Raw genomic sequence first — 27095 nt, 5'->3', positions numbered from 1 at the left:
AGATGAGCCCCTCAGGTCGGAAGGCGTCCAACTTGCTACTGGGGAAGAGCGGAGGACAAGTACAAGTAGATCCAGAGCTGATGAAGCGGCTGGGCCAAAGCCGAAAGGACGCTCAGTTGTAGATATGCCTGGAAGCGAAAGGAAAGTCCAATGCTGTAAAGAAAAGTATTGCATAGGAACCTGGAATGTAAGAACCATGAACCTTGGTAAGCTGGATGTGGTAAAAAATGAGATGGCAAGAATAAACATTGACATCCTAGGCATCAGTGAACTAAAATGGACAGGAATGGGCGAATTCAGTTCGGATGACCATCATATCTACTACTGTGGGCAGGAATCCCGTAAAAGAAATGGAGTGGCCCTCATAGTCAACAAAAGAGTGGTGAAAGCTGTACTGGGATGCAACTTCAAAAATGATAGAATGATCTCGATACGAATCCAAGGCAGTCCTTTTAACATCACAGTAATCCAAGTTTATGCACCAACTACCAGTGCTGAAGAAACCGAAATTGATCAATTCTATGAAGACTTACAACACCTTATAGAAATGACACCAAAGAAGGATGTTCTTCTCATTATAGGGGATTGGAATGCTAAAGTAGGAAGTCAAGAGATAAAAGGAACAACTGGCAAGTTTGGCCTTGGAGATCAAAATGAAGCAGGGCAAAGGCTAATAGAGTTCTGTCAAGAGAACAAGCTGGTCATCACAAACACATTCCAACAACACAAGAGACGACTCTACACATGGACATCACCAGATGGGCAACATCGAAATCAGATTGATTATATTCTCTGCAGCCAAAGATGGAGAAGCTCTATACACTCAGCAAAAACAAGACCTGGAGCTGACTGTGGCTCAGATCATCAGCTTCTTATAGCAAAATTCCAGCTTAAACTGAAGAAAGTAGGAAAAACCACTGGGCCAGTAAGATTCAATCTAAATCAAATTCCCTATGAATACACAGTTGAAGTGAAGAACAGGTTCAAGGATTTAGATTTGGTGGATAGAGTACCTGAAGAACTGTGGATGGAGGCTCGTAACATTATACAGGAGACAGCAACGAAAACCATCCCAATGAAAAAGAAATGCAAGAAAGCAAAGTGGCTGACCAATGAGGCCTTACAAATAGCGGGGGAGAGAAGACAAGCAAAATGCGAAGGAGATCGTGAAAGATACAGGAAATTGAATGCAGATTTCCAAAGAATAGCAAGGAGAGACAAGAGGGCCTTTCTAAACGAGCAATGCAAAGAAATAGAGGAAAATAACAGAATGGGAAAAACCAGAGATCTGTTCAAGAAAATTGGAGATATGAAAGGAACATTTCGTACAAAGATTACCACAATTAAGGACAAAAGTGGAAAGGACCTAACAGAAGCAGAAGACATCAAGAAGAGGTGGCAAGAATACACAGAGGAACTATACCAGAAAGATATAGAGGTCTCATACACCCCAGGAAATGTGGTTGCTGACCTTGAGCCAGACATCCTGGAGAGTGAAGTCAAATGGGCCTTAGAAAGCCTTGCTAACAACAAGGCCAGTGGAAGTGATGATATTCCAGCTGAACTATTTAAAATTTTAAAAGAGGATGCTGTTAAGGTGCTGCACTCAATATGCCAGCAAGTTTGGAAAACTCAGCAGTGGCGAGAGGATTGGAGAAGATCAGTCTACATCCCAATCCCAAAGAAGGGCAGTGCCAAAGAATGCTCCAACTACCGCACAATTGCACTCATTTCACACGCTAGCAAGGTTATGCTTAAAATTCTACAAGGCAGGCTTAAGCAGTATGTGGACCGAGAACTCCCAGAAGTGCAAGCTGGATTTCGAAGGGGCAGAGGAACCAGAGACCAAATTGCAAACATGCGCTGGATTATGGAGAAAGCCAGAGAGTTCCAGAAAAACATCTACTTCTGCTTCATTGATTATGCAAAAGCATTTGACTGTGTCGACCACAGCAAACTATGGCAAGTTCTTAAAGAAATGGGAGTGCCGGATCACCTCATTTGCCTCCTGAGAAATCTCTATGTGGGACAAGAAGCTACAGTTAGAACTGGATATGGAACAACTGATTGGTTCAAAATTGGGAAAGGAGTACGACAAGGCTGTATATTGTCTCCCTGCTTATTTAACTTATATGCAGAATTCATCATGCGAAAGGCTGGGCTGGATGAATCCCAAACCGGAATTAAGATTGCCGGAAAAAATATCAACAACCTCAGATATGCTGATGATACAACCTTGATGGCAGAAAGTGAGGAGGAATTAAAGAACCTTTTAATGAGGGTGAAAGAGGAAAGCGCAAAATATGGTCTGAAGCTCAACATCAAAAAAACTAAGATCATGGCCACTGGTCCCATCACCTCCTGGCAAATAGAAGGGGAAGAAATGGAGGCAGTGAGAGATTTCACTTTCTTGGGTTCCATGATCACTGCAGATGGTGACAGCAGTCACGAAATTAGAAGACGCCTGCTTCTTGGGAGAAAAGCAATGACAAACCTAGACAGCATCTTAAAAAGCAAAGACATCACCTTGCCGACAAAGGTCCGTATAGTTAAAGCTATGGTTTTCCCAGTAGTAATGTACGGAAGTGAGAGCTGGACCATCAAGAAGGCTGATCGCCGAAGAATTGATGCTTTTGAATTATGGTGCTGGAGGAGACTCTTGAGAGTCCCATGGACTGCAAGAAGATCAAACCTATCCATTCTCAAGGAAATCGGCCCTGAGTGCTCACTAGAAGGACAGATCCTGAAGTTGAGGCTCCAGTACTTTGGCCACCTCATGAGAAGAGAAGACTCCTTGGAAAAGACCCTGATGTTGGGAAAGATGGAGGGCACAAGGAGAAGGGGACGACAAAGGATGAGATGGTTGGACAGTATTCTCGAAGCTACTAACATGAGTTTGGCCAAACTGCGGGAGGCAGTGAAGGATAGGCGTGCCTGGCGTGCTCTGGTCCATGGGGTCACGAAGAGTCGGACACGACTGAACGACTGAACAACAACAACAATATTTTCTCCCAAAATTTCTTTATTTCATTGCAGTTCCACCAAATATGCATAAATGTACCCAATTCTTTGTTATATCTCCAACATATATTGTTACTGACCTTACACATTTTTGACAATAAGATACCATCTGTATTGCATTTTGTATATATTTTCTATTAGAACGTAATTTCGGGAAAACTTCATGTCTTTTATCCACAATCTTTCCCATTTCTCTAACATGATTGTCTGCCTTTGTTGACTGGCATTCAGGGACATATTTAGGGAAACATGAGATTTGACAAGACTGGCTCTTTTCTAGATTTTGTTTGACTCAATCATGGAATCTGGGCCAATTCTAATGCCTGCCATCTCTTTGTACAACAAAAAGCAGACCAGAGCAGAAAAAGAAAAAAGAAAAAACTGTCAGAATCTGTTGTCCAATGCCTTTATAAACAACATGGATGGAGGAATTGAGGGGATGCTCATCAAATTTGCAGATGACACCAAACTGGGAAGGGTAGTTAATGTCACAGAAGACAGAACCAGAATTCAAAATGACCTTAACAGATTGGAGAACTAGGCCCCAGCTAACAAAATGAATTTCAATAGGGACAAATTTCAGGAAGAACAAGATGCACAAATATAAGATAGGGGACACCTGGCTTTACGGTAGTACATGTGAAAAGTATCTAGAGGTCTTAGCTGACTACAAGCTTAATATGAGTCAACAGTGTGATGCAGCAGCAAAAGGGGGAAATGATCTTCTAGGCAACATCAACAGAAGTCTAGTGTCCAGATCAAGGGTAGTCATAGTACCACTCTATTCTGGTTTGGTCAGACCACATCTGCAATAGTATTTCTAGTTCTGGGCAACACAATTTTAGAAGGATGTTGACAAGCTGAAATGTGTGCAGAGGAGGGCAACCAAGATGATCAAGGGTCTGGAAACCAAGCCTTCTGAGGGTCACGAAGAGTCGGACACGACTGAACGACTGAACAACAACAACAACAACGTTGAATGCATGTGTTGGTGAGGGGTGGAAAAGGAGGGAGGATGGGATTGGATAGAAGAGGGCAGTAGTGCGGACTTGTAACACTGAACTGGTGTATTCCACGGGACAATATTTTGTCTCTGTTTTTGCATCATGTACCGAACTATTCCAGACCTTAACGTTTACACACTTTTGATTTATATGGACGTTAAGTCCAAAAGTTGAATCGGAAGTTTAATGAAAAACGAATGTGATTTACCAACCAGTTATGGACTTTCCTGTTTGTGTCTAGGTTTCCCATTGGCAGAACGGTAGCGCTCCGTGTTCTGTGCGTTGTGGATGTCCAGAAAGGGGCAGGAAACTCAGAGGAGAAAGCCATACCAAGCTACAGCAAATGGTGGTGGATACTGAAGCCTTGCTGAGTTATGATCATAACTTCTGCAGATTGAGCCTGCTAGAGACATTTCAGTGAGAGGGAAGGACAGTTAGATAGCAACAGCTAATATAGGTTTGTGCCATGCTGTAAGATCGTTAAACGTCCTTTGCCACGTTCTGTTGCAGAGTCTGATGAAACGTCATATATTTTATTAAAGTGTAGCTCCAGTGGCGCAATCGGTAAGCGCGCGGTACTTATAAAGCAGTACTTGTAAAAGCAATGCCGAGGTTGTGAGTTCGAGCCTCACCTGGAGCAGATGCTTTGTTAACATATTTTAACTTGCAACATAATGGGGCTTATTTATTTATTTACTTTCTATAGTGCCCTTCATTAGAGGATCCGCGGGGCAGATGGGTCAACCTGGAAAGTGAGTCCATCTAAGAGAAAGAAAACTGATACTAAACTAAACCTCTGCTGCCTTGCAGGGTATCTTCGGGAGAAGAAAAGGCCAAGGAGTAAACCCTACAGAAACCCAGAGTGGAGTCCCTAAGACGGTTCGATGGAGCTTTGTATGCCTCCTGGCAACTTAGGCAGCCAAGCTGCTGCCAAACGTATTGCTCTGCTTTCCTCTGGAAGACATCAGTGGGGCAGAGGTAAGGGGGGGTACTGAGGTCTGGGGGAACAGTGTAAAAAGTGGATCTACACAGATCCTCCACTTTTTTAAAAATAGCTCCAACAAATCCAGGGTCAAATCACATCTGGAAGCCTCGCCTACAGACTGGACTATAAAAAACATGGATCCAACACTTTGCCGCACCAAAAAAATAATAATAATAAAAAATTAAAAAAAATGGATCCAAGGCATGGATCCTCATGAATTCATATGATTTTTATATTGAAACAAAATAAAACCACCATGATACTCTAGACCACACCTTAGTTTGTGTTGTTGTTGTTTAGTCATTTAGTCGTGTCCGACTCTTTGTGACCCCATGGACCAGAACATGCCAGGCACTCCTGTCTTCCACTGCCTCCCGCAGTTTGGCCAAACTCAAGTTGGTAGCTTCAAGAACACTGTCCAACCATCTCGCCCTCTGTCGTCCCCTTCTCCTTGTGCCCTCCATCTTTCCCAACACCAGGGTCTTTTCCAGGGAGTCTTCTCTTCTCATGAGGTGGCCAAAGTATAGGAGCCTCAGCTTCAGGATCTGTCCTTCCAGTGAGCACTCAGGGCTGATTTCATTCAGAATGGATAGGTTGATTTTCTTGCAGTCCATGGGACTCTCAAGAGTCTCCTCCAGCACCATAATTCAGAAGCCATGGGACCAAAGATTGGGCCCACTGGGAGATTACAAATCGGTCAAGCGAGAGGAAGTTGGAACAAACGGGCAATTCTCTCAGTTAAAGACAGTGAGCAGTTGGGTCCCACAAGGATCAGAACCGGTATTATTTCATTTATTCATGTATGATCTGGAATTAGTGCTGAGCAGTATAGTGGCTATGTTGGCAAACCATATTCCAGGCTGGAAACTATTGAAAAAGGAACTGAAATTGAAATGGTCAGTATTGTAATGTCCCTGTACAGTTCTATAGTGTGGGCCCATTTGGAATACTGTGTAGAGTTTTGGGTGCCATATCTCTAAAACGAATATGGTATAGCTGGAAAAAAGTGCAGAAGAGGGTGTTCTCGCTCTGTGTGGGATGGTCATTCTCTTCTATGGAGTGTGTGGCTTAGGGAGGGATGCACAGTGATGGGGACAGTGGACACATCCTTGCCAGTCTGATCAGCCAAACCAATCCTGGTGATAAACAGGGTGATAGATGTGGCAACCAGATTGCTCTTACATCTAGAATTGGGCAAGCAAACAATTAAGGGGTTACAGTGCTTTTCCTTTGAGAAAAGGCTGAAGCGTTTGGAAATGTTCAGTGTACAAAAGGTCTATAAGCGGGTAGCAGACATGATAGAGGTTAGAAAATTAAAGAAGATAAAGTGGTTAGAGAGAACTTTTTGTCCCTCTCCCATAATACTGACCTCGGGGCACCCAGCAAAAGGAAGAACTCTTTACTCCATGTGTGATTAAAATGTGGAGTTAACTGCATGAAGATTTGGTGATGGCCACAGGAAAAAAATAAAAATATTTCTGGACAAAAATTCTGGCCCACTGGTCTTATGCATCCCTTTAGAATTAACTTTGGGAAATTATTCCAATGAAAGAGACCACTCCAATATATACCGTAGAGCTTTCTTAGTGACATTTTTGAGCAATTGCACAGAGAGACACAGACACTGCATTAAAGCTGATCATTTAACATTTTCCTGTATAATTTTATTTACATTTGTGTCAAGAGAAAGGCAAAATGGATAGAACTTAGCAGGAAACACACAGGTGGAGGAAGAACTGAGACAATCAGAGCTTGGGTTGGATATTAAAAAACTATAATTTAAGCATTTACTTAAGAGTCACAAAGATCAAATATGCACAGCTGTCTTTTGCAGAGGTCATCCTGCAATTAACTATCAGCCTCTTGCGGCCTTCTCCTCTGTCTGTCCACATGCTCATCATATGGAGCCCTGAAAGCATAACACAGAGAATTATATGCTTAACTTACATTCTTCATTCCTCCTTTCATAACAATTTTTCCTAAACTTTTGTCTCATCTTTTAGGAAGATATTTCATGCTTTAGGAGCTATCATAACACTTATGTTTCAAAAATGATAACAACAGGGCATTATTGACAACTGGAAAAGGCACTTCAGGTGTGGTGTGGTGGTTATTAGCGGTGGACTCAGTGGCGAAGCCGAAGACTCCGGCACTGGGGGCACAGAGCAGGCAGGGGCGTGGCTTGTGCACACCCCAGGTGGTGTGGAGTATGTCCCAGGGGTGCTCTGCGCCGCCCGTGGGGGTTTGGTACGCATCCCGGGGACGTGGCGAGCATCCTGGAGGCGTGGTATGCCGCCAGTGGGGATGTGGCACCTGGTGCGTGAAGGGAGCACACCGTGTGTCCGGGCTTGGCCACGATGGCACCTCAACAGAATGGTGATGCCTGTGGTGGTGCGCTCACTCAGCTCCCCTTTCTCCACCAGTGGGTGGACTCATAATCTGGTGAACCGGGTTCGCTTCCCTGCTCCTCCGCATGCAGTCTGCTGGGTGGCCTTGGGCCAGTCACACTTCTCTCTGCACTCTCTCAGCCTGACCTACCTCACAAGGTGTCTGTTGTGGGAGTGGAAGGGAAAGGAGATTTTTAGCCGCTTTGAGACTCCTTAAAGGTAGAGAAATTCAGGATATAAAAACCAATTCCATGAATAAGAATTCTATGGAAAAGGACCACCCTTGCCATGATGATGAAAATTAACATGTTTGGATTTTGCCGTATTATACCAACCTGTGGAATATGACGGTTCACTGATTCAAAATCTATTTGGCCACAGTGGATTGACAATCTGGAAACACGAAAACCTGTGGAAGATCTTTTGAATCAATGCCTAAGCAAAAGCAGTGGTACCAGTCCTTGCAGTTTCCTTCACAATAAACCATGGATCGGTCACACTCACAACTGGGCCTAGCTCATCGTGACCTAGCTCTTTGGCCATGATCACTCTGGAGGCAAGAAATGCATCTATTATGCCGTCATTTATCCATTTTGATCCTTTCAGTGTGTCTATGTCACAACCATGCACAACTGAACCCATAAGTTTCTCGGTTTGAGTGTGTTGAAGGTACAGTTGTGCCATGAGGGAACTGATGTACAAATCAGTGATTTGCCCAAACACTTCTCACTTTGTGTTGAGAATATGGGGCTGCTATCAAAAGAATCAATATTGGTCACTGTCAATTCCTCTTCCCCACTTTTTGGAGTGGAAGTCATCTGAGGGTGAGTGCTTTCCAGGTGTCTTATAGTCAGTCGGTGATCTGTTTTTAAGGAGTCCCACTCCTCAGCAGCCTGCACTTAATCATATGCTGGAGCTACAGTTATCTTTCCCTTCAGTCTGGGGAACTTTCTTCCTGATCTGCTCTTCTGCCTTTTATTTCACTTCAGCTGTGTGAGCTGCAACCGGCGAGGCTTCCCTGGTTCTGGTGGCATGCCAATAGATTTTTTTGGCAGCTATAATATGGTAGCAAGTCCTGGATGATGGGCAAGAACAGGTCTCTTTGGGGAAGAGGCAGACAACATAATGCTTTTCCTTAATACCCCTTACCACAAATACACCAAGCTGTGGACAAACAGCTGTTAAATTGTTCTGTACAGTGAAGCCCGCTAGTACCATTTGACAAACTGATGGTGCCTTCTCATAGCTTTCATCTTTCTTAGGCCACGGAAGTTCTCCCCTTTGTACAAGATCCATTATTTGTGATGTATCACAAGCTATATGAAGAAAGACTGTATGTTCTGGTGATCTTGAGTATCTGATTTACTGAGGCCGCAAATGAAAGTTTCCAGTGTTACATAGTCCACACAAAGTTTCTTTCCAGTAAATTTTTTTGCATTGCATATAAGTATAACACCTTTGCTTCCATCGTCATTTCTTTCCATTCTGAAAGTCTTTTTAAAACTGCATGAAAACTCTCAGAGACATTTGTGATGATTCCACTTTTTCATTATATATGTCTAGTCTCTTTAGAATCCAGGTCCCAGCATGATTTATTATTGCTTGGTACAGTTAAAGTAGCCCAAGACTGCTTTGCTCCAACTTATACTGAGTTTATCAAATTTGAATTTGTAGTCTTACTCAGAATTGGACCTCAGAAGATCAAAAAAATCAGCAAGGTATACCTTGGTATCTTCTGAATTGGCCCCATGTTTTTTCAACCAAAACACGATGTCTCTGCGGATGTGATTCCAGCATACCGCTCTGTGGCTCTTGAGCAAAACATGATCCAAAGCCTTTTCAATTTCTTTTTCTCTGCCAGACACTGTGACAACTTTATCTGTAGTGAGCAATGCCTTGAAAGGGTTTCCAAAGATCTCCTGTGATTGTCCTCTCACCTGCTGTCATGTATTATGAACATAACAGGAATCAGTGGTGATTCAGCAGAAAGCACATTTTGAAATAATGAAGTAGATAGGTAGAAGTCTCCAAGTTAAAAAGTTGCGTCGTATGAAAAAAGCATAGGTAAGTCTGCCTTAAGTGATATTGCTTTCCCAATTTCAGATGCAATATCCTGTAGGCCCATAATAACAATCACTGTAGGACACGGAGAGATATCATGGATGAAGCCTTCAAGGAGTTCTGTTAATTCAAAAATACTGTAGAAATAATCATGGCTGATTCGTGTACGTTTCTTTCAAGCTTAAGTTTGTTTTTTACCTAAGGAAACAAAAAATCAAAATTGTATGGGATGCTTGTAAAGTAGACATGAGAGGTCATTTCATACAACAGAATGCTGGTTAAAAATAAAGAAGAGGCAAGGAAGCAAGGAAAAAAGAAATTTTGGATGCCATATCAAAGAAAGAAAACAAATTAGGAAAAAACCCAAATAAACAATTGATAAAAGAGGCAATAAAACTATTACAATCACAGCATTCAATGATAATCAATGAAGAAATAGCATGGAAAGATAAAAAATTGAAGCCGAAATTCTTTGAGCATACAAACAAACATGGAAAGTTGTTAGTATGGCAATTAAGGAGAAATCAACAGAATATATGTAAAATTAATTCCAATGGGAAATTTCTAGATAAAACAAAGGAAATAAGGGAAGCCTTATAAAAATATTTTCAGAATTTATACCAAAGAGGAAACAAAAAGGCAATCAACATACAGGAATATATAAAAAAAGAGTAATCTGCCAAAGATAAAACAAGAAGAGATCGTATTCTTCAATACCGTATATCGCGGCGTATAAGACGACTGGGCGTATAAGACGACGACCCCCAACTTTTCCAGTTCAAATGTAGAGTTAGTGATATACTCACCGTATAAGACAACGCACACCAAATAAAAATTTGAAAAAACATCAGATTTGATTTGATCCTCAGACTGCATGTGAAATCACCCTCTTCAGCGGGCCTTAAGCCTAGGGAAGCTCCAAGATTCCTTTATGAAGCACGTGCAGGCGGTGGAAGGGCTTCAGAGTGGACCAGTGGGTCTCCCTCCTCCTCCCCTCCCTGTGTGTTGTTGTGAGTTGCATTTTTCTCCCTCCCTGTGTGTTTCATTTCCCCCTCCCCTCCTCCTCCCTCCCTCTCTGTGAGTTGCATTTCCCCCCCTCCCCTCAGCCTTTTTTGTAGATCTGCTGTTTTCTTCCCTTCCCCGCAGGCTGAGCGCCTAAGCGGCTCAGCCTTTTTTGGAAGACCAGCAGGAGCACGCAAAGAGGAGGACTGGCCGGGTGAGAGCCGCGGGGACGCCGAAGCGGCTGCCGCTCTGACGGGAGGCTCTCCCACGGCCTCCCCTGCGTCAGAAGCCCCCGAAGAGCTGTGTGAGAGTGGCGCTGCCGACGGGTGAGAGTACCCCGGTTTTAGTATCCGCCTTACAAGACGACCCCCGACTTTTGGGAGGAAAAAAAGGGTCAAAAAGTCGTCTTGTACGCCGAGATATACGGTACACAAGTAACAGACCAAGAAATCTCCAATGCAATAAGTCAAATAAAGGTGGCCAAACCACCAGGAACAGATGGATTATCAGCAAAGTACTATAAAAAATTTAAAGAACAGCTTTTAAATCCAATCAAAGATATAATAATAATAATAATAATAATAATAATAATAATAATAATAATAATTTATTTATACCCTGCCCAATAATCTATTAAACTTTAAAAGCCTCCCTAAACAGGGCTGCCTTCAGATGTCTTCTAAAAGTCTGGTAGTTGTTTTTCTCTTTGACATCTGGTGGGAAGGTGTTCCACAGGGCGGGTGCCACTACCAAGAAGGCCCTCTGCCTGGTTCCCTATAACTTGGCTTCTCAATGTTTTCTTAAGAAGCGGTTTAATAACCGCCTTTTTCAGTGGGTCTGGGAAGGCTCCCTCACATAGAGAAGTATTCATGACCCCACAGAGCCCATCACCCAGCCCTTCCCGGGTAGCTTTTATAAGCCAGGATGGGCAAGGATCAAGGAGACAGGTGGTTGGTTTCACTCGTCCAAGCAGCCAGTACACATCCTCGGATATAACAGATTGGAATTGATCCCATGCAACTTGACTAGACAGGACTCTAGCACTCTCCCGCCCTGGCCCTGCTCCCACGGCGGAGTCTACCTCTTCCCATATCTGAGCGACTTTATATGCAAAAAACTTTGCAAAATCATTGCAGGAGATCATTTGGCCTGTACTGTAATGGAGCAGGTGGTTCCGCTAAAGTGCGAACTACCTGAAAGAGTCTCCTGCTGCTGTTTTGCGCAGGTGCAATAGAGGCGGTGAAGAAAATTTTCTTCGCCGTTGCTACTGCCACTTGGTAGGCTCGGCACTGAGCTCTAACCCGTGTCCGGTCAGCTTCAGAATGAGTTATCTGCCAACGGCACTCTAGCCGTCTCAGCGATTCTTTCATTGCCCTCAGATTCGTGGAAAACCATGGGGCTGTCCAGGCTCCATACAATCGGAGAGGACGCTTTGGAGCCAAACAGTCAATAGCCCTGGCTAACTCCACATTCTGGTCACCAAACGACCAACCCCTGTGTTGCAAACTGAAGCCAATAATAAACAAAGCAACATGATGACCAATTACAATACGATAGCACTATAACTCTTTATAAATTCTATACAGAACATAGTACAATATGCAAATGTGAATATGCACTCTCTACAATACCACATGAACAGAAATCTTACGAATATCTGAAGGACACAATATGTGTATTCTTAATGGATTCTCTAGAACCACATAAACAGAAACCTTATGAATCTCTGAAGGATACAAAATATATACTCTTATCGGATGCTCTTGTAAACTTAGAACCAAATGAACAGGAGTCTATAAGTCTCTGAAAATCTTTGAAAGCAATACAAGTCTCTGGAGGAAGCAATGCATCAGATTCTTATCTGGTGAAACAAGCTGTGAAGCATTGTTTATGCCGAAGTAGTTCACAAACAAACATTGTGAACAGTGATTCCGGATATACCAATTGTTTCGTGGAATACTTTTTCAGCACAGCAGAGGATACAGAAATGCTTCATAAACTACAAGAGAATTATTAAAACGATGACCTGCATATACATGGTAACTACATTGACTCAAAACATTCTAAACTATATACATAAACACTGATGTAAAATAAGACCAAAGGTACATACCCCATCTATTTGATGAATGAAAATGAAAATGAATAACAACACTATCGATGGAACAGTGGTCATAAAGTTATGTAACCACTGCTACTGACTGTATGCTACCAGAAATATAAAAAGCCGATCCCAGGTGGTGCTCATTACAAGGAGATTAAATTTAAGGAGATTGAATTTAAAGGCACAGTACAGTTTAACAGTCAGAAAGTGAAAAATTAAGCAAAACAATTGAGATCCAATTCAGAATTAAGTCCTTCCGGGTGAATGGTTTTAAACATAAAGATAAACCAAGATTCTTGCTGCCGTAGCTGTCTTTCATAATCTTATCTGATATTCAAAACATAAAATAAAAAATTCCTTCCAGTAGCATCTTAGAGACCAACTAAGTTTGTTCTTGGTATGAGCTTCCGTGTGCATGCACACTTCACGAAAGCTCATACCAAGAACAAACTTAGTTGGTCTCTAAGGTGCTACTGGAAGGAATTTTTTATTTTATTTTGTTTTGACTATGGTAGACCAACACGGCTACCTACTTGTCTGATATTGATAGCTTTCTGATTCACCCACAATACCGTGAAGAATAAATCTGTGTCAGAATGGTTATGAGACACAAAATGTTCAACAAGAGGTGCCTCCAAATTGGCATTGTGAATGCGTGAACGGTGTTCCCCAATCCGAACTCCAACTGCATGGGTAGTGGAGCCAATATACAATAAGTTGCAGGGGCACCGAAATCAAATATACTACATCTTTGGTCTGGCAAGTGCTGAATTGCCTAATGGTAAATCTGAAATTAGTTTTTTTTCATTATAAATTTCCTTAGTTTGTAAAGCAAAAGGGCAAGATGAACACCTGCCACATCTATGGTGTCCCGTTGGCCCAGAAGAACTGAAGGTGCGAGTGATAATATTTGCAGGGTTTATATCAGTAGGTTCTAACAAGTCTTTGAAGGATCTTGTCCGCCTGAGGCCTATTAAAGGAAATTCAGAACAACCTGGTATATTTCAGAGTACATGCCAGTGTTTTCGTATTATTTTGATAACTCTGTCTGCATAAGACATTCTATCTGCATTCTAACGATCCCGTAATACGATTTTGTGTACGTGGGGTAGTGGTGGGGCCAAGAAGCGAAGAACGACTCTTAGCGATTTGGTTTTAGATCTATTAACTCTATCAAAAGGAGACCCCCTGGCATATAGAGAATCAGCTAGCATGTCAGCATTCTTATGAAAATCATAATCAAGAGAGGAATTCCTTCTCAGACGTAGAAATTGCCCATAAGGTAAGTTGTTCCTCAGTCGTTTGGGAGTGAAATGAAGAATAATGTAATAAAGAATTGCAATCAGTAGGTTTGTTATGAGGTTTAACGGCTAGAAAGCCATTGTGTTTAATGAAACTCAACATCCAAAAAAATACAAGACACGGCGCTGTGATGACCCGAAAAAGATAGAGAAGGATGTAAGGGATTAAGCCATGTCGAAAACTGTAAAAACTCATTCTCATCGCTAAACTGAAAAAATAATCAATGAATCTGTAGTAAAAGGATTATTATTTAGAATGTGAGATTTTTCAAATTCACCCATCCATGAAAATATTCGCTGCTGAGGGGGCTATAGGCGAACCCATAGCCACACCTTGTAATTTAAAATAAAATTGGTCCATAAAACGGAAATAATTCTTGTCAAATATGATGTCCAACAAATCCAGGAGGAAATCAGAAGGGGGTGAAGGATCAGTCTGGGACTGTAAAAGGTGACTAATAATAAAACGTGCCTCGTCCAAAGGAATATTAGTATAAAGTGAGGCAACATCCAAGGTAGCAAGAACCATAGCATCAGTAACTTTTGTCTGTTCTATGACTTGAATGAAATGAGCCGTATCATGTGGTAAATACACTGGAGAGCCCTTAGCAAATGGTTGTAAAAAGGAGTCTAGGTATTTTGCAGTGGGCTCCAGGATGGAACCCGAACAGGGGTTTGCCAGGGGGAGAATGAATGTTCTTATGGATTTTCGGAAGGCAGCAGAAAATTGGAATCCGAGGAAAGGGAGGTAACAGAAACTCAAAGGTTTGTTTATCAATGACTGCGACGCAGTAAGCTTGTTGTAAAACTGTCTTTACAATGGTCACTATGGAATCCGTAGGTTCTTTAGAAGGTTTTTTGATAAAACCCTAAGTCAGATAACAATCTCATTGCCTCCGCTACATATTGCTGTCTATTTTGAATAACAGTGCCACCCCCGTTGTCCGCAGGCTTTATGATGATGTTAGGATCATGTGACAAAGTTTTTAAACAGTCACGTTGAAGTTGGACAAATTATCTTTAATTTTAGGCCCTTTCTTTTTTAATTTTTCCAAATCACGTGTGACCAATTGATGAAATAAAGAAATGGACGGATTCGTATTGGCTGGAATGTATGTAGATTTTGGTCTAAATTGGCGTAACATACGGTCGCTCGTACCAAACATGTCACGTAATTTAATAGTATGTATAAGTTTAAATAAGTCAGCTCTTGTTCGGAAAGCATTGTAAGAAGGTTTTGGAACAAAGCCAAGTCCCAGCTGTAAAGTTTGTAGTTTGTTAATAGATTTTTTTGTGGAGCAGGCTGTGCCCCTGGCTAGGATGTGTGATTTGATGGTGAGATTGGTGTGGCCCAATGCTTAAAGTGTGAGGATCCATGAGAATCTGTGCTTCAAAACCACGTTTTGGGGCCACGGTGTCGCCAGGAAGCAGTGGATCCATTTTTTGTGTGGTGCATGCTGTGCCCATGGTCATGATGTTTGATCTGATGGTGACTTTGGGCTGATCTAGTGCAGAAATCATGAGGATCCATGAGGATCCGTGTTTTTTAACCAAAGTTTTGCACCATTGCAGCCCCACAAAAAAGTGGATACATGATTTTTTTTTAATGCTGCCTACAGACTAAGACGTGGTCTACAGTATCATGGTGGTTTTATTTAATTTGAATGAAAAAAAGCATATGAATTCACGAGGATCCGTTTAAAATCATCTGGATCCACCTTTTACCCTATCCCAGGTCTGGGCAGCCCAGTACCTTCATGCATCTTGCCCAGGCAGGCTCCCACTTTGGTGTTGCTAACGCAGGTTTGACTTAACCCCCAGAAACGTACTCTTTTGTCTCTCTAGGGGGCAGACAGATGCAAACACACCACCCTTCAATATAAAAAAACACACAATTGCATAACATAGTAACAACAGCAACGAAAACCCAGTACCATAAAATGTAAAAGGCCACATAGAATGATTACTTAGGCAAAGGCCTGCAAGAAGAGGAATGTTTTTGCCAGGCGCCTAAAGATATGCAACAGACACCTTGTGAGCATTTCTGGGGAGAGCATTCTACAAGCAGGGAATCACAGCTGAAAAGGCCCATTTCCTGTGTTTTGCCACCTTCCTGACCTATTGTGGATGAGGCACACGAAGAAAGGGCTCAAGGGATAATGGCAGGGTCTGGGTAGGTTCACATGGGGAGAGGCAATACTTGAAGTATAGTGGTCCTGACCTGTTTAAGGGTTTATAGGTCCAATGGGGCTCAGATACTAATTTGCAACCAGTACAGTTGGGCCAGGATTAGTGTAATTTGCTCAGTCTTGTTCCAGCGACCAACCTGACCATTGAATTCTGCACCAGCTGTTCGCAAATGTGCTAGCAGTTTTGTTTTATTGCTGCACCATTAGGTGGAACCTATGTCATAGAAGGAAACCAGCAAAAAAGAATCACAGCAAACACTCAAGAGTTCAAAAGAGCTCAAAAGAGTTCCAGAAAATTAAAGTAAACAAAAACGATGGCCCGTACGGGGATCGAACCCGCGACCTTGGCGTTATTAGCACCACGCTCTAACCAACTGAGCTAACCGGCCATGTTGCCAAGCATGACATCAGAAAGAAAAAGGGTTAAGTTCGTATTTATCTAAGGAAAAAATCTGCACTAGTCAGATATCGAAAAGGCAGAAGATTAAATAATCTCCCAGAGGACTCATTCATTACACGATATCCCATCAATTTTAACCTTGGTAATTTCGAGTGCAAGGTGGCGTTAAAAACATTGCATAAATTATACTTCCACATTCTAAGTCTTTCCAAGAAGTTTATAGGGCAAGTTACAAAAGTCGTGGGGCTGCATTGCTTCTTGACTAAGACAAACTAAGCCCAATGTTGTAACAGAAAAACCGCGTAATTTTGTGATAAATGAACGTAATGATCAAAGCTCTCCTTCTGACAAGTTAAGCGGCTCTTAAAAGAGCCTTTGGGTTCAGTACGTATTTGGGAACGAGTCAAAAATTACTTGGAGCTGGTGTACTTGGTGACGGCCTTGGTGCCCTCGGAGACGGCATGCTTGGCCAGCTCCCCGGGCAGCAGGAGTCTCACGGCGGTCTGGATCTCCCGGGAGGTGATGGTGGAGCGCTTGTTGTAATGCGCCAGGCGGGAAGCCTCGGCCGCGATGCGCTCGAAGATGTCGTTGACGAAGGAGTTCATGATGCTCATGGCCTTGGAGGAGATGCCCGTGTCCGGGTGGACCTGCTTGAGCACCTTGTAGACGTAGATGGAATAGCTCTCCTTGCGGCTCTTCTTGCGCTTCTTGTCGCCCTTCTTCTGCGTCTTGGTGACGGCCTTCTTGGAGCCCTTTTTGGCCACAGGAGCAGACTTGGCTGGTTCCGGCATTGTGAAACAACCTATTTACCTTTCAGCAGAAAAGAAATAGTAGGCAGCGTGTGCTCAGACCATTCAATTTATAGCAGCAGGATGCAATTAGCATATTCAGCTTCAATGATTTTTATTGGTTAGCAACAAAAGCTACCCAATCGCATCTTCTCAATTTTAGGCGCCCACTTCAAATTTCAAGCTGCTACTTCCTTCGATCCTATTGGACAGGCTCCGAACTGTACAACCAATGGACTAAAGGAAAAGACTCTCGATTCCCATTCGCTAGTTAAGTCACGTGGCTTAAAGCACTACCCAATAGGAATTTACAATTACAAGCCGGCGGCACGGATAAATATCGAGGAATAAGCTGTTTCAGAACTATTCTTGCACGAGCTTTGGAAGTGAAGTAGCAACTGAACCTAAGGAAGAAAAAATGTCTGGTCGTGGCAAGCAAGGTGGAAAAGTCAGGGCTAAGGCTAAGACTCGCTCTTCTCGTGCCGGGCTGCAGTTTCCTGTAGGCAGAGTGCATCGTCTTCTGCGCAAAGGGAACTACGCAGAGCGCGTCGGAGCCGGAGCGCCCGTCTACTTGGCTGCTGTGCTGGAGTACCTGACTGCTGAGATCCTGGAGTTGGCCGGCAACGCTGCCCGGGATAACAAGAAGACTAGGATCATCCCTCGCCACTTGCAGCTCGCCATCCGCAACGACGAGGAGCTGAACAAACTTCTGGGCAAAGTCACTATCGCTCAAGGCGGAGTGTTGCCTAACATCCAGGCTGTGCTCCTTCCCAAGAAAACCGAGAGCCACAAGGCTAAGAGCAAGTGAAGCTCTTCTCAACAAGGAATCCCAAAATCCAAAGGCTCTTTTAAGAGCCACCCACCACTTCAGCGAAAGAGCTAGTTATCTCTAGTATAAGCTATTCTAATATATGCTCATCGCAGCCGAACAGCCTATCAAAGGTTACACATTTAGTAGGTTCAAAACAAATTAAAAAATTCATTCCAGTAGCATCATGAGGCCAACTATGTTTGTTCTTGGTATGAGCTTTTGTGTGCATGCACACTTATTCCGATATTTGCTAGGTTCACATTTATCTTGCAATCCTGAATAAAGCATGCTGTACTTTAATGACACACTAGCCCTATTTGTGTAATCCCAAACGTGTTTACTCAAGTAAACAACTAAGTGGGAAAGAAATCTCCAGAACATTGTGGGTGGGGAGTGGCTACCCAAAACTGCAATGATAGAAAGTTATACGTATTCAGTACATAAGGATAGGGCACTTTGAGCCTAGTGACTAAAAACAGTCCTCTAGGCATCTCTTTCTGGCCCTGGCCCAGTAAATACCCTTTATTATGAGACCTGTTTTGCACACTCCGTGAATGTTTTAGCCTTGCTGGAATGAGTCCTGTGCTTCCTGCTTGACTGGATGTAGGCCAGAGTGGTGTGCAAGTGAGTGTGGAATTTAGTGCTATGTTTGAAGGTAACATTCACATTTGTTCCTCTGTCCACTTTTGCCTCTGGCGCTATACATCCATGGCATGTGGCCACCCAGAAGTTGTCCGCAAGGAAATGAAGAAGCCCTCAGGCTGAAAAGGGTTCCCCACTGCTGTTGCTCATCAAGAAATTATTGTAGAGGTAGGAAGGTTTCCTTCAGAGTTTTATTTATTTATTTACTTATTTTGCCAAAAGGACAAGAACAAGATCTGCCCAAACAAATGCAAGAACACAATAAAGTCTGGCATCACTTTTTGGAGGATTGTTTCAACACACACACACACACACACACACACACACACAATATATATATCAAAAGCAGGAAACCAGCTATAGAGAACTGGAACTTAAGAAGGAAAATGCAGACAAGCTGAATGAATTTTTGTGTGCTCCAGTCTTCACCGAGAGAGACATGTCAGATACCTCTGCCTTTACCAACGTTTGCAGGAAGAGCACAAGAAAGCTCATAGCAAGAACAAATTTAGTTCATCTCTAAGGCGCTACTGGAAGAATTTTTTTAATTTTTAATTTTGTTTTGACTACGGCAGACCAACACGGCTACCTACCTGTTAAAGATACATTTGTTTTCCCCCAAGATGAGCCTCCATACCAGAGGACTGAAAACTGGCCAGTATAATGTCACTTTTAAACAAGGAAACAAGGAATCCAGGCAAGATCCTAAACCAGCTCATCTCAGTCACATGACCTGGCAACACCATGTACATTAAGGCAGCAAAAATACCGCTAGTGTGACTCAAGCACTATTTTAAAGGCTTGTTTTCCTTCTGGCAGGCTTATGCCAGCTCAGCTAGCAGCATCCTTGCTCCAGAATGTAGTCTGGTTATGGTGTACTTTACCCTTGCTTCACTTAACTTTACACCAGCTTCTTGTGAATAGGATTACAGCGTAGATCATAGGTAGATGGAAATTCAGTTTGCTCCAGCAGGGTTTTTCTTAACTTCCAGACTCATGGGTAGCCATCTGCCGGGGATTCTTCACCTGCATTTTAGGGGGTTGGACTGAATGACCCTTTGGGTCCCTTCAAGCTCTACAATTCTAGAAATCATCAGTATTGTGAAAGGTAAGAGGTATGCTATCCGAGAGGGTCAGTTGTTTGTGTCTCTTACTGCTGAAAGAAAAGAAACCACAGCTTTTGATCAACGACTACCCACCCTTTCACAGTACAAACTGCAAATAAATGGTGCTGGTACTAGGGACCTACTTGTTTCTTATATTTGGCACGAACTACAGAGAAATCACATTCCTGATTGCTAACCTTGCTTCTTCTATTGCTTCTCTCTCTGCACTGATTGGTTACTCTCGTTTCCTTCCCGCCCCGTCTAAATTTAGGACTGTAATCTACTTGGGTGGTGGGGGTGAGGCAAAGATTTGTCTGTGTCCGTAAACTGTAACCATATACCAGAATGGTTCTACAGTATGTGCAGAAATCTGCCTTAGCGAGGGCTTCCTTGTAAAGCAAAGGCAGCTTTTTGTTTAAAGTGGGGGCGGAGACCCATTTCACAAAATAGACCGGCTGAATTGATAGGAGCAAAAATATAGTAATTAGAAGGGGCGGGGTGGTTTTGAAATCCTGCCCAATCCCTGAATAGAGTGGGAAATTCGAACTCTGCAACGGTTCCATTCATCTCTTCCAACCAATCAGCGGGCAGCCAGCTGCCTATAAATATCCGACCATGGAACTTTCGCTTTACTTTATCTGTTGTTTCATTTGGAGGCGAGTTGCAGCGTTTGGGTTGTTTTTTTCTTCTTCTTTTGGGAGCAATGGCCCGCACGAAGCAGACTGCTCGCAAGTCCACTGGCGGGAAGGCGCCTCGCAAGCAGCTGGCGACCAAAGCCGCCCGGAAGAGCGCCCCGGCCACCGGCGGAGTGAAGAAGCCTCACCGCTACCGGCCGGGCACGGTGGCGCTGCGCGAGATCCGCCGCTACCAGAAGTCGACGGAGCTGCTGATCCGTAAGTTGCCTTTCCAGCGCCTGGTGCGCGAGATCGCGCAGGACTTCAAGACGGACCTGCGCTTCCAGAGCTCGGCCGTGATGGCTCTGCAGGAGGCGAGCGAGGCTTACCTGGTGGGCCTGTTCGAGGACACCAACCTGTGCGCCATCCACGCCAAGCGCGTCACCATCATGCCCAAGGACATCCAGCTCGCTAGGCGCATCCGCGGAGAGAGGGCCTGAGAAGCGTCCGCCTGCGTCCCCAGGACACGAACCCTGTTGCACCACAAAGGCTCTTTTAAGAGCCACCACATGTTCTTGGAAAAGAGCACGATGCTATATTACCTCTTGCAGCTTTCCGGCACGTCGTCGGTTAGTAAGGACTACTAACAGTAACTAGGAAGCTAACAAAAACATAACTATGAAAATTAACATGGGAATGGGAAACTTGGACACTTAGAGGCTCTTTTAAGAACTTTATAAAAGGCGTTGTTGGGAAGCCCCGAAAAGGGAATGTGTACCGTTTAGCTGGCAATGGCTTTATCCTTTCACTTAAGGAAAATGTTAATTCCAACCCCTGAAATTAAATGGGGTTGAAATATGCTTCGCTATTTCAGTGTTTATTTGTATAGTCTTTTTTTATTCGGTTTATCCTAACTGGATAATACACACACACCTAGAAGCCTAGAGGTGCCGTTTACAGTAGGGCTGCATTCACAATTTACTCGATTAATCGTGTTGGGTTGAAGTCTGCTGCTTAACGGAGGCTCCCGAGGGGAGGATGTATTTGTTTGATCTGGGCACCATCAGAGCAGGGCCATTGTTCGTCCACCACCCCTAGAGAGGGAGGCTGCCTCTTTCAAGATGGCGAATTCTAGGCTTGTGTAACATTTAAAGTCGGGATTTTAGATCCAAAAGTTTTTTTTTAATACTGTACATTAGTTAAGCAGCTTTATGTCTAATAAACCTCTCCATGCGTAATTCTTATAGAATCCGCTGAATTTCATTGGCTATGTTCTGGAAAATATGCAAGTTACATTGTGATCTTACCGCGTTTATTCAATATGGAACCAACATGAAACGCATACTGCAAAAAAAAACCCCGCATCCTTTTGAAATAGTGGAGTATTGAAGCACTTTTTAAATGCTGGAGTTGAAAGAGCTCGTTTTGTGCTCGACGAGGTGGCCGAGTGGTTAAGGCGATGGACTGCTAATCCATTGTGCTTTGCACGCGTGGGTTCGAATCCCACCTTCGTCGGTATAGAGTTTATTTTGGTTCACCTTTTGTTAAATCAGAAGCACAGGCCCATGTGTGCATTTTTAGAAAATGTAAAACTGAACTTCCTTCTTGAGATCAGACCCTCGTCAGAAATGCTGACATATATTATATTACAGCATCCCACTGACACCATGATAGCTGGTTTCTTCCACAGATAAAACGTATTGTGTACACAACACAGTATGTCAAGTGTGCTGTCTCTGCTATTTTGAATTGATGGCTTGAAATAAAAAATTGTCCAGTAGCACCTTAGAGACCAACTAAGTTTGTTCTTGGTATAAGCTTGATATAAGCTTGATGTGATCAGGAAGTGTAGAATACCAACGTGATGTCACTCGTTTGCCATTAACTAGTGGAAGAAAGTAATTTTAAAAGATATGTGAAGAGGCATAGTGTGGAAGAAAAGATAAGAACGCCCGAGCAGGGACTTGAACCCTGGACCCTCAGATTAAAAGTCTGATGCTCTACCGACTGAGCTACCCGGGCTCTTCGGACCACTTGTCGTTACACCAGATCCAAATCCTGTTGGGCATTTCAGTGCCTGTTCTGCCTAAACTTGGCAGAGGGAAAGGAAGCCTTTTACATTAGTGCTTTATGCGGGGTTACCAGATTATGTGGCTAAACTAAATAGACTGAGGATTCAGCCTAAGTCCCCCACCTTCCTGTGCCAGTCCTGCATCAGCCAGGATGAGCAAGTCCTAACATTGCATCTTGGGGCCAGGGTTGGGGATTCTAATGCTGGCTGAGCTGCAGATTCATTGCATGCTAAACTGCTGATCCTGGCAGATCTTGCCATAGGATGGCCCCTAAATTATTCTAGTAACCGCCAGCATTCTACAGCCTACATTTTTGTTGGAATGCAGCAGTTGTGCTAAGGTAATATTATCCGATGGTATACTTTCATGCAATTAAACATGACACTGCCCCATAGAAAGGAAAGGAAACTAGTGGCAAAAGCAATTTTAAAAGGAGCTTTGGAGATGGCATCACACTATACAAATATAGTATAGCATTTAACGTTTGTGTTTGTTTATATATCACCTTGAACATGATGTACAGAATGCAATAAAAACAGCAAACCAACAATTAAAAAGAACACAGACAATAACAGCAGATTAAAAAAAAACTTCCCAGGAGAAACACAAGACAGAGAACTTTTTATCCATATGTTGAAGCCTATTGGAACCAAAATATCCTGAATTGTTTTATGAGTTCTAAAAGCCACTGATCTCCCCGTCGGGGAATCGAACCCCGGTCTCCCGCGTGACAGGCGGGGATACTTACCACTATACTAACGAGGAGTTACTAATGAACTTTCTTGATCTCAATAAATGGAGGGGGGAAGCTTACCCCCCCCCCAATAACCAGCCAGTTTAAACTAGCACGTTTCTACTCGACTCTACACGGAAATACATGACAATTACCTTAAGCAGTATGCCTGCAATTCACCAATACACTCTTCGTGAGAAACATATTTATTTCTTGCTATTTCAGGAAAGCTTATACAAGCAGTAACCTACAGCATTTTTAGAGGGAAAACTCCCTAGTCTTTAGTAACAGATATAGTGGTTTGACTGTACTTGATGAGCGCTGCGTGGAAAGGAAGGAGTAACAAAACACCTGTCCGGGACCACAAGGTATTTAAAGATGCTTGCCTAAAACGGAAGAATTTTTTTTTACTATTTAAGCGAAGATGATTTCAGGAAAAGAAAATAAAGCATCGTAGTCGGCAGGATTCGAACCTGCGCGGGGAAACCCCAATGGATTTCTAGTCCATCGCCTTAACCACTCGGCCACGACTACTTGTTAAATAACACTCACACCTTACGTCTTAAACTTTCGCAATAAAGAGTTGTGTTGCACTTTCCTTCCAACTTATTTTCTTAGTCTCCACGACTCTCTGCGTGTTCTGTGTTACACTGGTTTCTTTAGGCCCAAATACAGTCACTTTAAGAAGAAGAAAAGAAGTCAGAAACAGGAAGTTCCAATTTAGACCTATTAACTTAAGAAAATTATGGGCCAGGATTGGACTTCAACTCCCATTGATCCCAGATAACATGGCCAATGTTGAGGGACAATGAGTGGCATAGGTCAACAGCATCTGGAGAACCACAAATCCCCCGTCCCAGCATGTACAGTATCTTGTCTTCCAGCTTCCATCAGGCCTTTCTCAGCATATTTGATGACACATGCACCTAATTATTTCTTTGTTGGTGGTTTCCAGTCTGGAGTTAGCAGTAGAATGGAAAGCTCAAGGTGCTCCAGCTCGTAATTCCCATTTGTACTGCTGTGGCAGGTACTGTTAAGGGTTTGGATGGAAGCTAATGAAAGGGTTGAGAATCTGTGGCACTTCAGATGTTGTTGGATTCCCCAGCTCCTATAACCCCAGCTCTGCCCTGCCACACGCACAGCCACAATGACTTTGCAAGCTGATTTAAAATTTGTGTGGGGAAGTCAGATTACGTACATCGATTCTGTAGTTATGAAACTAGGCTAAGAAATGGTGGGATTTGAGCTGGTACCCTCATCAATGGGAGTTATTTTAGAGTGAACATGCAAAGCACTCAGTTGTCCGATCTCACAGGTGAACCTTCCCTATGTCACCATCTATTAAGGTAACTTCTTGGGAAACCAAAGCTAAATGTGCAACTCTGAAAAAATATAGTGGGAAGACATCTGTAAACAACAACCTCAATTATAGGGCACCAGTGGCACTCCCATTGGTGTGTTCTGGTGCCTTCTTTTCAAGGATCAGAAGTGGGCCCTGCCTCATCCAAACCATGGGCTACTTACCCTGCACAAGATTATGAACTCATTCAACCCAGCTGTGCCTAATTGCTCGGTTCCCAGATGCTCTTCAAAAGGACCCTCCATCCTCCTGCTTCATTGGTGTGTGGTTCCCAAAAAGAAGAAAAGGAGTCTATAATGGGAACAGAAATCCAAGGGTGGGTGTCTGAAGAAAGCCTCTGAATGGGGAAAGTGCTACTTTCTAGTTTTAAAATGCCTGATTCCTTCCCCCAGCATGATTCTGAAACTTCTAAGCTTATATCTCCAGAGGATCCTGAAGTCTGAGAGTGGAGAATCCAGTGCTTGGCCAGATCTTGCAGTTAGAGGTGATGTGTGAAAGTATCAACATGAACACAGGGGACAGAGGTCTCAGAGCACATGGTGGTTAACTAGGGTCAGAAAACAGGTTCAGATTGATTGAGAGATGGTACCTTCTGAGGACTAAAGGTTATTCCCATACACATAATTCCATTCCTTCTGCTTTGGGGCATCTATTTTCCAAATCTAGTTAGGCCACAGTCTTGATTTGTGACTTGTGAGCCCCTCTTCACCTTCTCTTGGTATATTTGTGTATTTCCAGGACCCTGTGCATAATTTGCAAAGATGCTTGTAACATTCCCTGAGAATGAACGCAGGGCCATAATCAATCCGGGACTGGAGTGGGCTTTGCCTATTCCACAACAAAATCCCAGGTAAAGTGTGCCATCTCTCCTCTTACACAGAGATGCACACCACAGGAGAAAAGCCAACCGTTCATTCATGCATGAGAAACTGAAGGGCAGAGTATGTGGCGACACATACACACCCCTGGTCTCCCACCTGCTGGATTAAACAAACCTGCCTTTTCACTCTTACCTGAATACAACTGCTGCTGCTGCTGCTGCTGCTGTTGTTGTTGTTGTTAAGCTGGAGCATGTGATGGAATGCTGGTGCAATACTGAAGCCTTTTTACATTTCCAGTGTAGAAAGATCAAAAGGCTGCAGAACCCTTAGCAAGCTTCCCTGGGAATAAACCCCACTGAACTCACTGGAACGCAAGTAGATATCATGATTAGGATTGCAGCCTAAGAGAATTGCGGTCCATCATATTTGACAGGAAAGTACAATTAATTTAAATAATTGATTCAGGACCTTTAGTGTACATGGAGATTTCATTGCTGCAGCTGGGAGATTTTACAGTATACTGGAAAAAGTAGGATGTGTGTGCTTATTGTATAGTTTTTCAGCAAAAATGACACATACCTGTCCCCGTCTACCCCACTCTAAATATGGCAGAATGCCATTTTCTATATTTCTATCATTTGATGTGAAAAGCAATGTTGGTGTGTGTGGGGAATCAAATGGCAAGTGAGATTTTTAAAAATATAGATGTTTACATTGGATTTCTGTATATGGGTGTAAACCGAGACATGCTTTCTTATGTTGAGAAGTCCTTTCACATTGGTCTCCCAACCATCAAGAATCCTTGTTTGATGCAAAAAGAAAAAAAAAGCCTGCAGCACAAGCTTATTTATTTATTTGTTGTACACCTCCTTTCTGCCAGGACACCCAAGGGAGTTTGCACTTTTAAAACACTAAAACCATTCTTGTCATGGCCTGTACAATGCAGTTACCTCCCCCATGCCCTGAGAGAGAGGGGTGTGTATATTGCATAAAATAACCATAGCATGCATTTGGGCTTCTGCCTGGTTAATGTATTAACTTCAGAAAATCAGTGGGCTGTTGGAAAGATAAAAAGCGCTGAGTTCAGAGAATGGCATGTTGGCTCGATTGCAATAAAATCCTCTTGGATGTACATTTACATTACCACTGACAGAGGTCCTTGCGTTATTTGCTAGATACATCTGTAAAGAGACAGTGATACGCCTAAGATTCCCAGTGATTTCTTAAGCGAGGTTAGTATGTAAAGGCGCCATGGCTTAGATGGTCAAAGCGCCTGTCTAGTAAACAGGAGATCCTGGGTTCGAATCCCAGTGGTGCCTTCTTTATTTTCCTCCTGATCCAAACATCAGAATTGAGATGATTAAGATACATTTCTGTGGCCGGCAGAGCCTCCTGTAATATGGAACCTTGTAAAAACCAACGGCAACAATGCGTGACAATCACCGCAGAAATTGCAGTGCAGGGAACAAAGCTAAGCAAAGCAACACGGCTGGAAATGATTAAGGCATTTCGTTGGTATTGCACTTTGGGATAATCAGAGATGAACAGTGCAATCTTACACACGTCTGCTCGGAAATAAATCCTGTTGAGATCAGTAGCACTTACTCCCGGCTGGGTGAATAGAGGATTTCAGCCTGTACCACAGAGAGGCTTCTCTTAGGGGAAAGATGGGGGTGAAACCACAAAGGACAGTT

General features: G+C 43.1%; 3 protein-coding genes and 7 non-coding genes across 10 annotated transcripts in view; 5 read left to right on the top strand and 5 right to left on the bottom strand.

Annotated features, from left to right (window-relative positions):
• Window positions 1-4571: 4571 nt before the first annotated feature.
• On the top strand, window positions 4572-4665 carry TRNAI-UAU. Its single transcript has 2 exons — window positions 4572-4609; window positions 4630-4665. It is a non-coding gene; the product is annotated as a tRNA-Ile (tRNA).
• An 11704-nt stretch (window positions 4666-16369) lies between these two features.
• Window positions 16370-16443, bottom strand: TRNAI-AAU. Its single transcript has one exon. It is a non-coding gene; the product is annotated as a tRNA-Ile (tRNA).
• Window positions 16444-16799: 356 nt separating this feature from the next.
• Window positions 16800-17253, bottom strand: LOC117058119 (histone H2B 1/2/3/4/6-like). The gene has a single exon (XM_033169059.1). It carries the CDS (start codon window positions 17243-17245, stop codon window positions 16865-16867), a length of 381 nt encoding a protein of 126 aa, XP_033024950.1. The 5' UTR covers window positions 17246-17253; the 3' UTR covers window positions 16800-16864.
• A 373-nt stretch (window positions 17254-17626) lies between these two features.
• Window positions 17627-18136, top strand: LOC117058110 (histone H2A.J). Its single transcript, XM_033169050.1, has one exon. The coding sequence runs from the start codon at window positions 17661-17663 to the stop codon at window positions 18048-18050; it is 390 nt and encodes a 129-aa protein (XP_033024941.1). The 5' UTR covers window positions 17627-17660; the 3' UTR covers window positions 18051-18136.
• A 2337-nt stretch (window positions 18137-20473) lies between these two features.
• The window catches only part of LOC117058124 (histone H3-like), a 16734-nt gene continuing 10112 nt past the window's right edge, over window positions 20474-27095 (top strand). The window contains exon 1 of the mRNA XM_033169065.1: window positions 20474-20855. Coding sequence (XP_033024956.1) covers window positions 20505-20855 — 351 coding nt within the window. The 5' untranslated portion in view covers window positions 20474-20504. The remainder of the gene's footprint in view (window positions 20856-27095) is intronic.
• Window positions 21849-21930, top strand: TRNAS-GCU. Its single transcript has one exon. It is a non-coding gene; the product is annotated as a tRNA-Ser (tRNA).
• TRNAK-UUU lies at window positions 22365-22437 on the bottom strand. Its single transcript has one exon. It is a non-coding gene; the product is annotated as a tRNA-Lys (tRNA).
• On the bottom strand, window positions 23181-23252 carry TRNAD-GUC. The gene has a single exon. It is a non-coding gene; the product is annotated as a tRNA-Asp (tRNA).
• Window positions 23673-23754, bottom strand: TRNAS-AGA. Its single transcript has one exon. It is a non-coding gene; the product is annotated as a tRNA-Ser (tRNA).
• On the top strand, window positions 26647-26720 carry TRNAT-AGU. Its single transcript has one exon. It is a non-coding gene; the product is annotated as a tRNA-Thr (tRNA).

The sequence above is a fragment of the Lacerta agilis genome, chromosome 14 (genome assembly GCF_009819535.1).
Source record: "Lacerta agilis isolate rLacAgi1 chromosome 14, rLacAgi1.pri, whole genome shotgun sequence".
NCBI lineage: Eukaryota > Metazoa > Chordata > Lepidosauria > Squamata > Lacertidae > Lacerta > Lacerta agilis.
The sequence above is the reverse complement of the archived record's forward strand: the minus strand, read 5'-3'. Positions and strand labels throughout refer to the sequence as shown.